The sequence below is a fragment of the Oryza glaberrima genome, chromosome 11 (assembly GCF_000147395.1).
Source record: "Oryza glaberrima chromosome 11, OglaRS2, whole genome shotgun sequence".
Classification (NCBI taxonomy): domain Eukaryota; kingdom Viridiplantae; phylum Streptophyta; class Magnoliopsida; order Poales; family Poaceae; genus Oryza; species Oryza glaberrima.
Window position 1 is genome coordinate 20,793,488 of NC_068336.1, and position 16,055 is coordinate 20,809,542.

The 16,055-nt window shown below is 39.3% G+C and overlaps 2 protein-coding genes across 2 annotated transcripts; one reads left to right on the forward strand and one right to left on the reverse strand.

Annotated features, from left to right (window-relative positions):
- Positions 1 to 1,307: 1,307 nt before the first annotated feature.
- LOC127755608 (uncharacterized) lies at positions 1,308 to 14,364 on the forward strand. The gene is made up of 20 exons (XM_052281293.1): positions 1,308 to 1,717; positions 2,342 to 2,591; positions 3,373 to 3,482; positions 3,562 to 3,696; positions 4,667 to 4,898; positions 6,064 to 6,434; positions 7,263 to 7,336; positions 7,578 to 7,731; positions 8,106 to 8,289; positions 8,920 to 9,145; positions 9,564 to 9,995; positions 10,260 to 10,317; positions 10,448 to 10,535; positions 11,206 to 11,277; positions 12,052 to 12,135; positions 12,219 to 12,362; positions 12,923 to 13,001; positions 13,304 to 13,386; positions 13,480 to 13,534; positions 14,043 to 14,364. Exons 1-20 carry the CDS (start codon positions 1,357 to 1,359, stop codon positions 14,100 to 14,102), a joined length of 3,252 nt encoding a protein of 1,083 aa, XP_052137253.1. The 5' UTR covers positions 1,308 to 1,356; the 3' UTR covers positions 14,103 to 14,364.
- A 125-nt stretch (positions 14,365 to 14,489) lies between these two features.
- LOC127755616 (putative calmodulin-like protein 6) lies at positions 14,490 to 15,898 on the reverse strand. The gene is made up of 4 exons (XM_052281307.1): positions 15,675 to 15,898; positions 15,166 to 15,323; positions 14,967 to 15,056; positions 14,490 to 14,890 (listed from the first exon to the last, which is right to left on the reverse strand). Exons 1-4 carry the CDS (start codon positions 15,748 to 15,750, stop codon positions 14,756 to 14,758), a joined length of 459 nt encoding a protein of 152 aa, XP_052137267.1. The 5' UTR covers positions 15,751 to 15,898; the 3' UTR covers positions 14,490 to 14,755.
- Between the last annotated feature and the right edge of the window lie 157 nt (positions 15,899 to 16,055).

Consider the following 16,055-nt stretch of genomic DNA (forward strand, 5'->3'; position numbering starts at 1 on the left):
ATCGCGTTGAGCTCCGGCGTCGCGTTGACCACGGGCGCGATGAGCTGCGTCGGTGGCGGTCGGAGGTCGCCGTGGCGAGGGAGGAGCTGTGCGTGTCTTCCTCCTCCTCAAACCTATCGCCATCGTTGTCGTCGTCGTCCGCCACCGCCTCGCCCCGCTGGCTTTGCGCGCCACCAACCTGCCCCGCTCCGTGCAGCCGGCTTCGCGTGCCACCTTCTCGCCAGCCTTCTCTGCCCGCTGCCGTCTCACCAGCTTCGCGTGGTGCCGCTCCGCCTCGCCGTCGCCCCACTCCGCTTGCCGCAGTGCTCGATCTCCCTCGTGCCCTCGTCGCCGCCTCCCTCCCATTCTCTCCGTGTCGCCGCCGCCGCATCGCCGACCGGCCGTCGGACCTCCTCGTCCCGGTGACCTCCTCCCCACTGCCGGCCGCCCTGCCCAGAGGGAGATGAGTGAGAGAAAGAGGAAGGGAGAGGAGGGGAAAGACGGAGCTGATGACATGGCGTCCTAACATGTGAGGCCCACGTTGACTTACCCGTTACGTAGGACAAAACCGGGTGCAAAACCACCGAAGGATGTAAAACGAACTGTTTTGTAAGTTAAGGAATGTTATATATCTGGTTTTGTGTTTAGGGGACGATTTTATAATTCGATGACAAGTTGAGGGACCTTCGGTGTACTTTTTCCATCCATATTACGTACGGCCACATTAAGCCCATTCATGTCCCAACATTATGGGCCGCAGGTACACCCGAATCCCGTCAGGGCTTACTTCAATTGAGAAAATCCAAGATATTTCATTGACAAGCCACTAATTCCAATATAAATACTTTTTGATGAGTGTGAATTTCATGAAATATCATTGTACAAACGACTTTGCCCTAGAATTACTATAATTGCTAGGGTTTCGCTCATCCCACCCTATTAAATATGATGTTCGTTCTATAGCACTTAATGAGGGCGATCATACTTACGGATATAGTCCTTAGTATGATATGAAACAAAAACTCGCAATCATCGATGGAACTTTTTGGACTTGGGCGTTCGTGAATAATAACATTTCTTGGATTTTCACTAATTAATATGGGCTGCACGTTCCCGTTTCAGCCCAACCTATACATGGGCCGCACGAACCTTGGAATCCCGTTCCAGCCCAACGTATATGGGCTGCAGGTACCCCGCAATCCCGTTCCGGCCCAACATTTGTGGGCCGCATGGAGAGGTCGCGGCCCCGTTCAGGCCCAAAAATGTAACGACGCTTCGTCTCATAGAGGCTGGAGGGTGGGGCCCACCACGAGCTCGGGACACGCAAAGCCTCGCCTACCATTTCCCCCAACTCCGGCGAGCGGCGGCGACTCCCCGATGCGGCTGGCTTGCTCCGGCCGCCGCCGCCGCCTACTCCGAGCCGCGCTCCTCCTCCTCCTCCTCGTCCTCGTCGCGCCGCCGCGGAGGTGCGCGGGGGAGTCGGCGACCTGCCTCGCCGTGTACCGCGAGGGCGGGGCGCCCGCGGTGTTCCAGTCCGCGCACTGCCCGCGCTGGACGCTCCTCGCACCCTCCGCCGGCAGCGGCGGAGAAGGGGATGGGGACCGGAGGTCGTCGTCCTCCTCCTCCCCGCCGCCGCCGCCGCACCCGAGGGGGTGCCACGTGGCGGTTGACAGAGGCAGGCGGCGGTCCCAGGAGGACCGCGCCGTCTGCGCGCTCGGCATCCGCATCCCCTTCATAGGTATGTACTACTACAAGCTTAGATATCCAAATTCTCCCTTCCGTGTCATGGTAGAGTAGAGTATGAGATGGGCAAACTGAGTATGAAAACCAGCTTAGGATTTTGAGAGATTCTATGAGATTGAATCAGAACTTCGAGATTGTGCAAGGAGCCTAGTGCAAAATCAGGTCTTCTACGGTATATGCTTTGTCCTGTGAAATGCTAATTGGCTCCTCTTTGGAGAGAGTGGTTTCTTAACAAATCGTAAAATCCAACTGGGACTGTGGGAAGCTGGGTTTTACTTACACTAGAGGGATCATGATTTGTTAATGTGTTGGAGGTTTTTGTAGAAAGGTACCATATTCATACAATTTGCTTGGTCCGACCGAGGTATCGATGGAAAATATCTTTTGCGTGCCGTAAAGGCTACATGCTGAAGGTTGCTCAATGCTGAAGATGGTTGTATCATGTATAGAGATCAGGAGATCACAGGCTACTATTATTCGGTCAATCGAAATATCAAATATCTTACATATAGACCTCTTTTTAGAGGTGTTTTGTTTGTTCCCAATTTTGTGTTTAATGCTTTAAGATGCACTCTTTTCATTTGTAATTTGATCTGATCTATCCTGCCAAAAAACACAGAGCATATGAGGATTAAAGAGGTGGACGTCGGAGTGGTTGCAGTATTTGATGGTCATAATGGGGCTGAGGCTAGTGAGATGGCTTCTAAGCTTTTGCTGGAGTATTTCTTGCTCCATGTTTATTTTCTTCTTGATGGTATATACTCCATCATGTTCAGAAAATCTACTGGAAAGCTGACATATAAAGAAGTTACTATTCTTAATAATGTCATTAATCTGTACAAGGAGGACCAGTCCAGTCATAGCAAGGGGTATGTTGTTCTTCTATCTATGTTTTGTTTATGTTGGATAACAAGCATGATGATGTGAATACGCACTTCAACATTATTTCTTTTGTTTCTGAGTCCTTGATGTAAAACAGTATGCGCTTTACTTCCACAATATTAGCACATCCAACCCCAGTGCCAAATACTGCCGATACAGTTGTACAAGTTTAGAACTCTAACATAACATCTAAAATTTTTATTTCTTTCCCATGATCTTTAACCTATGTAATACCTCCAGTAATGCTAGTACATGCCTAGTATTGCCACACATGCAATTTTGATGTCTGTATAACATACTCTGCTCTAAGTATGACATCTGCCGTAGTACAATTTTGATGGTGGAAAATTCATTTATCACCTGTGAACCTTTTTCACTTGGTTCACTTACTAGCTAATCAGGGTTTAAGAAGGGAATTTCAGTTAGCGTTAAGCGACCAATATTTTATATCCTGGTCCTGAATTCCTGTTTGTTTCCCTAGATTCTTTCCTTTATGGAACAAAGAGAGTAACATGTTGCTTACTTGCTACAATAGTATTTTCCATGTCTAATTCTGCCGTTTGTATGACAAGGTTTTACATCATTTAACATGTTGGAGCAGGCAGGCTTAAATTATTATGATATATCAACTAGCAAATTTTGTAGTAACAAAAAAATGAGATTTTTTGTTTTCTTGATCTTAAACTACTAAATTTTTGAATGGCATTTAGAAGGATGCAAACCTTGTTTTCAGGGTAATTTAAGTTGTTCTGTACTGAAAAAATGCAGGTCATGTTGGGCTTTACCTGCTATTCTAGATCGATCATTCCACATGGAAGTTCTGAAGGAATCATTATTGAGAGCAGTTCATGATGTTGATTTGACATTCTCCAAGGAAGGTGTTATTTTGACCTACAAATTGAATTGCATCACATGTTTTCTTTATAACTGAAAATGAACCTTTTGTTGTTCAGGAAGCTTTACGGAATAATTTTGAGTCTGGTTCAACAGCGGCTGTGATCTTGATAGTCGATGGCCAAATCATAGCTGCAAATGTGGGAGACTCAAAGGCTTTTTTGTGCTCAGAAAGTCATGACTCGTACCATCAAAAGAGTCAGTCTTCTTTCTTCCATTATTTAAATGAATTAGCACAATCAGGTGTTTTTGCCTATGCTCTGAGTTGTAATACATATGTTTCCTTTGCTCCTATCAGCACGACCTTGTGATTATTCAAGTTTCGCTTCTTTACCGCATCCTTCTGTGCTATGATGCACTAAGGTGGCATCATTTCATGTCATTACCTTACCTGGATGCACAGCAGCCTTAATTCTTTGATTTGCTGCTCTGTTCATTCAGTAGTACTTTATTCGTGTTTATATCATCTTTGTGGAATTATTTCTGCCAAGTCACTGAATAACAATCTGGGTAGGCTGCAATCACCAAGATAAATATGGGTGCATGTATGAATTGAAGTTCTGGAAAGATCTATGCTCAAATTATTTCATCATTTCAACAGGGAGTGCACAAATCATATTTCTTTATGTGAAACCTTGTTCGCAATGGGATAAACCCTTGGCAGATGAAGGATTGGCAATATAACTTGAAGGAGATTAGATTTCAGAAGCCAGGGGAACATATACGGGTCGTGGTCAGAGAGATTGAGGGATTGATTATAGAAAATTAGGGAGATAGACATATTTTTCTTGCTTGATAAAGAGTGAATTACAGTACAGCGATATGGGATTCCTTCTATGGACTGAAAACTCTATTACCACCAGTTAACAGACCAAAGACTTCCTGTACTCTGTCTCAAATACCAACTTCTTCTTGGACAAACTCTTAGCCCGTCCATGTTAATGCAGCCACTTGGACATGAACAGGGTCCTTGCGATTGTTTCTGTGCATATTCATCTCTGTTTTTTTGAGGGGAAATATATTCATCTCTGTTGCTTCCTGTGCTGCTACTGTTGGCCCTTGTGGCCTTGTTTTCTTGTTTGTTTGCATATTCATCTCTGCACCCTTGTATGCTTGTGTCTCTTGCACTGTGGAGTAGTATTGATAAGAAAAACTTCTGTTGTATCAGGAAAACGGAGAAGAAAGAGAAACTCCAACAATCATGATGACTTTGCATTAGCAAATTATGATGGACCGTTCTATAATGTAAAGGAGTTGACCAAGGATCATCATCCTGATAGAGAAGATGAGAGAAGCCGTGTGGAGGCTGCTGGTGGTTATGTTCTTGAGTGGGCTGGTGTGCATCGTGTTAATGGTGAGCTAGCACTATCAAGAGCTATTGGTGATGTGCCCTACAAACGGTTAGTGCACATTCTGTAATTTCTACCTATGTCTTTCATTTACCGGTTTCAGAAATTTGTTTGTTGTGCTCACATAAACTAAGCTATACCTAAAAATGACCATGCTTACCTCATTCAAAAAGCCTCCATTATGTTTCTATTATGCTTGAGATGGTGTGTGTTACTCTATACATGGCATAAATGACCTGTAAATAGAAATGGATAATTAAAAGAGGAGAGAGTATAGTAGGAAAAACGGGTAAAAGGTTATCTCGAAGTCATATAATGGCATTGTTTGGAAGAAATTCCGATCGTTAGAATGACATGAGTTTAGGAACTGAATATTAGGGTTTGCATCGTGACATTTTGACAGATAAACCTATTTCCCTTTTAGTAAACATTGGTCATAGATCGGCTGGATGTTGTGACTTGCTGCCCAATAGTTATAAATTATTTATGATACCACTAATGGAGTATTCAATGCCTTGCAATAGGACTTATGGATCTAGTTCTTCAGTAACCACCTTTAAGTCTAACAATGTCATTTTAAGAAACTAAAACAAAACTGTTACACCACCTGCCCAATTGGTGGTGGTCTCACATTGGAGATTTGGAGTATGCCGTGGTGGAATATAGTGCTTGCTGGGTTCAAATGTAGCATTTCTGGTTCTTTTGGGGAGGTGAGGACGGAGGCCCAAGCAAATTGCTACGTGTGTTCAGGCATATCCTAAGAAGTGAATTTTGGGCCTAGACTGTTCAAAGAAATCCGAATAGATACTTCATGGCAGTAGAATTGCATGCTACTGGGATGAATATGGAAGCCATGATGAGGAATCCCTAGCCCTTGCAAATCCACTTAGCATCGCCCTCACTGGATGAATATGTAAGCCATGGTGAGGAATCGTTAAAAAGCCAGATGAGGACCAACCATTCCATACCTCACAGTATTGTACAGAAATCAGAAATCAAATAAGTAAACAATAACTAATCATTGATTTTCTCTAATTAAGAACTGTCTAGCACACCAGATTCTCAATACATACAGATTACACTCATTAGCAATGCGAACAATATTTATGCTTGTAACTTTTGTCCTGTGATATTGCAATATATGAATTATTCTTCTGTCAATTGATATAAAAATTGCTTGGATAGGTTGAATTGACCAGTCTTATTGTTTTTGTAGGTATGGTGTAATACCGACACCTGAACTGACAGAGTGGCAATCTCTGTCAGCAAATGATACCTTTCTTATTGCCTCCTCTGATGGTGTATTTGAGAAAATGACTATGCAGGATGTTTGTGATCTGATGTTGCGTGTGAAACTTGGTGTTAACCAAGAATTAGGATCCTTTGCAGTAACGCAACAGAATTTGGCAGATTATGTAGTTGATCTTGCTTTAGAGAAAGGGACAACAGACAATGTAGCAGCTGTGATTGTTCCATTGGGATCTCATTATAGCTCTAAAGTTACATTGGAAGATTGGTATATGCTTGAAGAAAATTCCAAGACATCTATTTCACCATTACAGACCATTCCATACCAACAGAAGTCTGGTAGGTTAAATGTACAATAACTTTTTTTAATCACATTCACTTGGCAATTTGTAATCACGACCACTCGGGCAATTCGTACATTTTGTTTTATTTAGAAGATTGAGCTTTTTATTAGTTTTGAGCAATAGCAAATTACTCCAATAATTTGCTATTGTATTATATTATCTATTTGCTTCAAGTATGTCTTTAAATTTGAAGCTCATCGAAATTTACATGGTAGTCCATTTCCTACTGTTAATATATTGGACACCTATAGACATACCAAATCTTCACAGAAGAGCAAACTACACACTTTGTTTGATGATGCTATCCTCTTATTTTAACATCCTGCTGCCAAATTTTGTTACATTCGAGAGATTCTATGTTATGTAAATATTAGGGAACCGAATTTGACCTGTTAAATTGAATGCTATTTAGTTCATACTCCCTCCTTCCCAAATGATCATCATATAATGAAATCCAAAATTTCTCAAATTGATCATCATATAACAGCATGGACACGGATTTCATCGAAATACAATTAATGCGGCATGGGAGAATGCGTGCATGCTAGGATGCAATTGGCATGGTGTTTTAATCGATGCGTGCATTGTGGGAGAATGTGTGCATGATGTATTGATTGATGCGATTTAAATTATCCTTGGTCTTGGTGCATAAACATATATGATGATAATTTTGGGATGGACGGAGTATATCTTATCACTTGGCTGACCCATTCAACTTTCTTGCTATACTTAGTACACTCAACGTTTACTTCAAGTTCTCCTGCAAAGTCCTTAATTGGCTAGTCCTTAGTTTTGTTGATATGTATATTCATGTGGCTAGCAGATGATGGTGTTAGTTCAGCTCTTATTGGCATGGATTATTACAAGCGTTCATCAGCAAAGTTCCATCGATTCTTGGTAAGTGAGAATCTTGTTATGCCACTGCCTGTCCTGAAAAATATACCAACAGAAACAGATGGATTGTGTCATCTGGTAATTTGTTTCAGTTGGCATATAACATGTTCTGTATGAAGAAGTCATCGAGAAGAAATTCCTTTTAGAATTCTTACTTTCCTCTATTAAGTTACCATGTTCATTACTTGTTAGAGTTAACAATAAATCAATGTTGCGAATGTTTCTTTGCTTCATCTGAAATTAGGTTGAAGCAAAAATGAAGAGACTGGGCTGTTTCTACTTATCTGAGAGTCTTGATGAAGATATGGACTATATATTTAGAGTACCAGAAGCCTATCAGCGTGAAGGAGTCAATGACTTCGATCACTCGCCAGTTGAAACTGTCTTATTTTCTGATGGTAAATTTTCTGTTAGCATCTTCATGGGTAGGATCTTTTCAATAATATGTGTCATTGTTTCTTTTCTTCAGGGGTTAGCTTGTTGGTAGGTGTAATCCTGTTTCAGTGACTTACCATCCTGTCTTAAACTTTTTGTACTCTTTCAAAATTCGATAGTATATATTAACCTCTGATTGAAATGGGGGAGAAAAGGATCATTCACATTTCTATGCATGAATCTTATACATTAGGTTGTTTACCCATGATTTTGAGTTCCATTGTCATATTAGTACTTGAGAGAGCTGTGGATTTCTGATTTAATGCTTAGTGGTCGTTAGTGTTCCCTATCATGCTCATGCCATCAATTTTTGTCTTCTTTTTACATATGGATACAGGAAATCTTGATAAATACAAGGACAGACATTTTTGTTGGTACCTTGGTCATCAAGATGGTGAAATGGGACGGTGTCATAGTCCTGAAGCTTTTGCAAATTTCTTTGGATTGCTTGACTCTGTTTCACATAATGGAAGCAAACCGCATAGTTCACATTCATTTGGCTACAAGATATCTGATTTTAGGTACCATTCATATCTCAAGTAGCTTTGTACCTTCAGATCATCTGTAGATCCGCCTGTAGATTTTATGCTTAATTCATTTCAAAACAGATCTCGCACCAACTTAAGTTGATAACATGCCAACCAAACTTCACACTGATTGAATACCTACCTTATTGGTAACACGCCAATCAAACTTTCACCCCTCGAAGTTATCTGTTCATTTTTTTCTTGTGTCAATTTTCCCTTAAAAACAATTCTAGCCTAATGATGCCTTCTCAGAACAAAAAATGGTACTGTAGCCCTTTATCCAGATAAAGGAGCAGAGCTCAAAACTTTACCTTGGTTTCTTTTCATTAAAGATCTATTTTCGAGTAAAATGAAGAATAAGCACAACCTAAATTAAAAGGCCATTTATGAAGATGACTTCATATGGCAAACTTTTATTAGTCTGGTTAGGTACAAAGACCGTGAAAAGTTGAGGTGAGCCATGATTTGATTCATTTGGTCCTCTGAAATCATTTTTCTTAAAATGTGTGTAAGTATTCTCTACGTCAAAACTCGAGTAGTATATATTGCATTCGCTAAAGGAATACTTATGTATGCACATGTATGCACATATTTGACTGTTTTGCTATTGTTGACCATATTCAGGTACAAGCTGAAGAAAAGATTTGACCGTGGGTCATATGGTGAAGTCTGGTTGGCATTTCATTGGAACTGCTCTGAGGATGTAGACGTACATAAAGATCATTCACACTTTAACACTATACTTAAACCAGATTCATACAATTGCACAAGCTCAAACACAACTTTGCCTGATGAAAACCATGTTTCAGACACAATAGATGGTGATTTATTCATATTAAAGCGCATAATGGTAAGTCAAATATCTTTTCCTGATGAATTGCCTGCCATCGTGTAGCAAACTTTGTATTTTTATCCTGGCACCAAGTAATTAGTATTAGAGGTAAAACTGTTTGTTCTACCAGATGAATTTATGATTCTATGAACTAGTAAACTACCATGGGCTGTGGGTTCACATTGTGGCAGATGGTAGCTATCACTAATCTCCTGAACTTGCATCAGACATAGTTGCTATGGTTAGTTCTCCATCATGTATCAACAATCTCCAGTTTGTCTACTACAATGATTAGATGGTTCTAAACTTCTAATGTAATTTAAAATTTTAAATGCATGTTATTTTAAACATCTAAAAGTAACTTGAGTTTTCTAAGCAACACATAAGTGTTATTTCCCTATCTTTGTCTTGATTATTTCAATCTTGGAAACTGCAGGTGGAGAGAGGACGTGCTGCTTACTTGAGTGGATTGCGGGAAAAATATTTTGGGGAACTATTTTCAAATGCTTCAAGAACTCTTGAAGCTTTGTCAAGGGCAGAGTCATCCACAGCCTTTTCGGTGGACAGACAACTTAATCCTCATATCTTTGCAGAAAATAACATGTCATTTACTGAAGAACCACTAAAGCACATTGCTAGGTTTATAGAATCTTTTGAATCAGAATTGAAGGAACTATGGCTTGTGTACCGTAATGAAGGCCGCTCATTATCGAAGCTGATATATACAGCTGAAGAAACAAAGTTAGTTACTGGTAACAATAATGAGAGGGTCAGGCATATTCAAGTTCTTCAACCATCAAATTGGTGGTATTGGTTAAGGACGACGAAAGCTGGGCAAAAGCAAATGCAAAATCTCTTATGGCAGCTGGTATGTTTACACCATTCTTTATAGTCCTGTAAATTAAACACCATGCCTCCATAGACCATTCTAGATGCTTCTCAAGTACATCAAAGTTGTCGCTTTATTTTATTGTTAGCCTGTGTATACTAATTTCTCCCTCACCTCTCTGTGTGTGGCTCTTGTCAAATTTTAAAAAAAAAGAAACAAATAATCTGTGAGATGGCTAACCTGTTAATTATATTACATGGTTAAACATACTAACATCTGTTTTTTTTATCTTTCTTCTTTTAGCTGATGGGTCTGAAAGCTTGTCATGATCGTAATATCACTCACAGGGATATTAAACCTGGTACAAAAGCTATAGACTTCTATTCTCTAGTTATATTCATACTAGTTAAATCATTTCTTGTCTTCATTTGTTCCAGAAATAACTTTTGTCAACTAGGCATGCTGACATAATTCATTGTATGCCATGCAAGAGAACATGATAATCTGCTTTGAGGATCTGGAGACAGGAAAGTGTTTGAGAGAGATTCCGTCGGAAGCAAAACACAACAAACTGAACATGTAAGGAATTATATTTTTCCTTTATTGAGATGTTGCAAAAACTTTATCTATTTGTTGTTTATTTTACTTGGAGGTTTCATGATTCTAAATGGTTCGATTAGCAAAATTTTATTATGGTTATATAGTTGGCCTCAGTGGCAGAGGCGCATATGCAGGTGTGGGATTGATTGATCCCACAGACTGTTTGCAGGGTGCCTTATAATATATCGAAATGAACCTAGGTGTTTGACGTATTATCTGCAGTACAATAGTTTTAGGAAATTGACTTCACATGTACTTTATCTAGGTTTGCTGTTGGCTGAATGGCTCTTTGACCAACTATTTAGAGAAATTTCACACATGCATCTGGCTAAAATTTTATCAGTCTCAGCATAATTCTTTTCCTTAGGATCTCCATTATTCAATGCATTTAGTAAAGAACATTTCCTAGAAATTCTTTATTTTGTCTTTATTATCATTTATTAACCAAAATGATGGATAGAGCTGATACATAAAAGGGAAATTGGATTACACATCAGTACATGACTTGCTACACTTGAGTGGCATGCTCTTGTTAGTGAATTTGTGACCTACAGAAGCATGTTTGGCATGCTGTAGTCGTGTTTACCCACCTAATAATGTTAGAATGATGTTGCATTGCACGTCTCAAAATGTTTCGTTGTGTATGCAGGCGTCTTATTGACTTTGGCAGTGCCATTGATGATTTCACATTGAAGCATCTTTATGATTCAGGGCCTACTCGGTGTGTGATCATATTCCTTCCTTTCTTCCTTTTACCATTTGGTTAGAGCATACATTTCGGGTATTTTGTGCTCGAATTATTGAATATAGAATCTGTCTTATTTCCTGCATTTTGAATTTGATGCCTCTTTAGTCTTCAGTTTTCCTCCTAGAGGACCAATTACTAATTAGGGTGAACTGCTGTGTCTCTAAAAGTTCTTTTAGTACCAAATTCATTTTTAAGATTTAGTAGTACTCTGTGCTGGATTCTTAGCTACTTGCACTGTTGCACAGCAATGTTAGTTCAAAACTGAAGCATGTGAATTGTAGAATATTCCAGATATTTAAACTTAAATACAATTTTTGGTTCACTATTTTAAAAACTTTGCACAAAGCCATTTCTTTCATTGTAAAATTAGGTTCTTAACCAACTTCAACGGTTTCCCTCCCTGGTGGGCATGTTTAATGGTGGAGAGAAAACATCTTTCTTAATCAACTTCAATGGTTTCCCTCTCTGATTGACATGTTTGATGGTGGAAAGAAAACATTGTTTTAAGAGGGTTCTACCCCCTGCTTGATGAAGGATTTAAACCCAGCTTAAGTAATGGATGCAATGTGGGGCTTTCAATTTACTTACTGTCTGACAAAGTGACAATCTATGGGTTGCATGTAAAAGTCTACTCTGCATTGTTCAATATGCTGTTCTGAAACAAGATATTTGGTGCATGACTCTAGTTTCATTTATTCTGATTGAAACTCCAATCGATTTTAATACTATATCAGAACTCAACTCCAGGTCTGAGCAGACTTTCGAGTACACTCCTCCAGAGGCACTTCTTAATTCAAGTTGGTTTCAGGGATCAAAAAGTGCCAGACTTAAGTATGTTCATGTTCCTACTTGCTTTACTTTCACTAAGAACCAGCTGCATTGAATCTCTCATCTTGTTATTTACAATTTTACAGGTACGATATGTGGAGTGTTGGTGTTGTCATGCTGGAGTTGATAGTAGGTTCTCCACATGTTTTCCAGATAAGTGACCGTACACGTGCTCTAATGGATCATCGCCTTGAAGGGTGGAGTGAGCAAACAAAGGAACTTGCATACAAGTGAGACATTGTTTCGATATTTCTGTGTGAAAATTGTGAAGGATGTTTTCTATTTCTGGATCAGTGAAAACTGTTGGGGCTGCATTTTGATTATTTCATCAGGCTTAAGAACATCAAAGTTGTTTCACGTAAATGAAAGAGTATAAGCTCCATGTCAGATTGTCAGCCACATGGTTCTCAGGATATCCCAAAATATTCAGAAAATTACCAGACCCTTCTTTTTAGCCAATCAAGAATTCATGACCTTTTCTGAAGTGCATGATTAACAGTACAATCCATTATTGCTAGAAATTCGATCCACCCTACTGCAAGCTACATAATTTTGGTTTTCTAACTATCTGTAGGCAATTTACCTAAATGACCTTTCTATTGATATGATGTAGTAGGTAGTAGCATGATTTAATTTGTGTGGTTTGTTTCCCTGCCAAACCTTTGAAGATGCTCTATTTATTGGAATTACGAATTTAAGTTTTTCCAAATTAATTTTTCACATGGGAAGATATAGTCCTGAAGAGTACTTATTTGACTAACTATTTCTTCTGTTCCTGTTGTAATGTTAGGTTGAGGTCCTACATGGAATTGTGCATTTTAGTCCCAGGAATTTCCTCGCAACATCAGGGCAGTGGTGACTCCGAACATGTCAGTATCTCAACTCCACTTTATGTTCACTTGTAATGATTTTTTACAATATATATGTTCATATTCTTCCAAAATGTGATTTAACTGGCTATTTCCTTTATTTACACATTGTTCATTATGGACCAAAAATCTGTATTTTCTTAAAATTTAAAAAAAATGAAATGTAAGAAATGCACATAACTATACATCCTTGCTTTGAGGCTTGAAAGGAAACTCATTGGATATGCCGTTGTTATTTCTTTAATGTAGAATAAGCTTCCAGGGGATTGTTGCCAACAATGATTTCTTTCTCTTTGTTTTAGGGTCAGTTTCGGCCGGCTTCTTGGAAATGCTCTGAAGAATCATTTGCGCATCAAGTGAAGATCAGAGATCCTCTTAAAATGGGGTGGGTATTGTCGTTTGTTGTCCACATCTTCTACAGTCCAGATTATTTTCATCTTTGTATCTAATATTTTTATGCTTTGCTGTTGCACTCCAGATTTCCTAATATATGGGCATTGCGACTAGCACGCCAGTTACTAATATGGCATCCTGTAAGTATCTTGAACCCCAATCTGTAAAGAAAAATGGTATGCTTGCACCCTGTATATTTTTGAAAGAATTCATAAGAACAAGTGTGGCAGAATAATATCTTACATTATACAAGCACACAAGAGTGGAGATACAACTGTGGAAACCACCACGGTTCTGAAACATTTCTGTCCGGAAAGTTCAACTCTTCCTATGCATCTCTAGATAAAACTATGACCTGAAACATTGTACATAAAGATACTAAACTGTGGACATAATGCATTGTATTTATTAGGCTTATCCTTGAAATATGAAGATGAAAATGGAACAAGGGACAACCATTTCGCAGAATACACGGATGAGAACTATACACAAGCTACTGTTCTGTTATTTGCATCCTGCTAAACTTGAAAATAATTACGTTAGTGCCACAATCTGGACAGCCTATACCCCGCACTTCTATTTTTATCATCACTTATTCATTGATGTTGTGGTTCCATCTCTTAACATATACTTACCCTTGTTTTGTAGGAGGACCGCCTAAGTGTTGATGAAGTATTAGCTCATCCTTACTTTCAGGAGCCACCATAACCGACACACGATAAAGATCTAACTTACTCTTGACCTTTAACAAGTCCTCCAAATTTTACTTCTGAGTGTACATTTCCTTGGTGAGTTCGATCGAAGGAATTGTGAATCATTTGTAGATGCCAACCCGATTGTCTCACCAGCTGTTGTAAATACCACATGAAAAATAGTTGTACGCAGCAATATAGGTAGATGCAGGCTATGTAAGGAACAGAATCAGATGTACAGATTATATGCTCAACCGAAATGAAGAAGAATGTTACAACTTTCAGCTGTGTTGAATTGTGTGCTTAGTCTCTTTGAAAGAACAAAGATCGTATACATAATTTTTTCTAATATAATTATGCAATACAAAATTCTTCCTTGTTCAATCATGGCTTGCAACACCAGATTGTTACATGAGGTTTGAATATTTCTGTGATATTCCATCTGTTCATGATATGATGAAAGTGTCATCAGTCACAGCATAATAGCTGCACCAAATCTGAAGAAACATGGCATGATTGTAACCAATTTTCCCAATTCAACAAACAAATAGTACACACTACATGAGAAATCAGGCATACCACAACTTTGCCTCTCACACTCCCATGAAATCAAATGGCATCCAAAATGATTCCAGATACAATTTCTGGCTGAAGAGAATCAAAAATCGTTTACGTGCTCATCATGACTCGCTTGAACTCTTCGTAGTCAACTTGCCCGTCGTTGTTGCTATCAGCTGCCTTCATCATATCATCAATCTCATCTTCTGTCATCTCCTCTCCAAGACTAGCCATCACCATGCTTAACTATGGACATGAATCGACCAATTTCTTAGCTACAAATTCCAATTCGCAAGCTGATAAAATTGCGCAAAAACCATACCTCATTGCGTGATATGAATCCATTATCATCCTTGTCGAAAATCCTGAAAGCCTTCCTCAGTTCTTCCTCCTCATCACCCTTGCCATTCTCCTAAATTTGCAATGAAAAGAACAACATTTTTTCACTTAGCTATTTATATGCAAGATCATGAAAATATACTTGTAAGTCATCCTTCATGTTAATTTCAGTTGCATTTTACATATAGTTTCTTCTTCATTATGGCGATGAACTCGTCAAACTCGATCGTGCCATTGCCATCCTCATCGACGGCCACGATCATGTCTTGCAGATCCTCCTGGCTTGGCGCCATTCCCAGGCGTGTGAGCACGGTGGCCAGCTCCTCCCTACTTATGCAACCTAATATCAGACATACAACCGTTTCAGGTTACAGATTTTTCAGTGCAGATCATTTCATCATTCTTCAGAGTCAGACTAAGTGGAAAAAGAACAAAATGATATCCAAAAATATATGTACAATTAACTGCAGATCAAGTATTCAAGCCCATGCATTCACAATATGAAGTAAGAAAAACTTTGCAATCAACTCATGATTTCCAAACCCAGACATAACATAAACTGGTTGTGCTGCTACATTCAGAGGCAATCAGCTGCAGAGTCCATGGAATTCAGTGTTGTCACGGAGAGACCTGAATTTTTAGGATGAAAACGCATTGCAATGCAAAATTAGAGGAAACATGAAAAACATACCGTCATTGTTCTTGTCGAACAGCGAGAAGGCGTCGCGGAAATCGGAGATCTGCTGCTCGTTGAGATGGCTCTCCATGAACTTTCGAATTCAAGGCTTGAATTCGATCGATGGTATGTGTGAAACTTTCTTGTCGTAGATGTGTAGGAGATATATAGTAGCTGGAGATGTTTCTTGCTTGTTTTGCCTTTTGATGGCATGAAGTGTGAGGCATGGAGGAGCTTGAAGAATTCTCGTCAGAGAAGAGGGATCAGGGGTGAGAGAATATGTGCATATTCGTTTTGTACTAAATTGGGGTTTAATTATATCTCAACCTTCATTAGTCAAACCTAGTTTATTTCACTTCTGTTTTCTTTTAGGCTCATTTGCTACAGATCACCAGA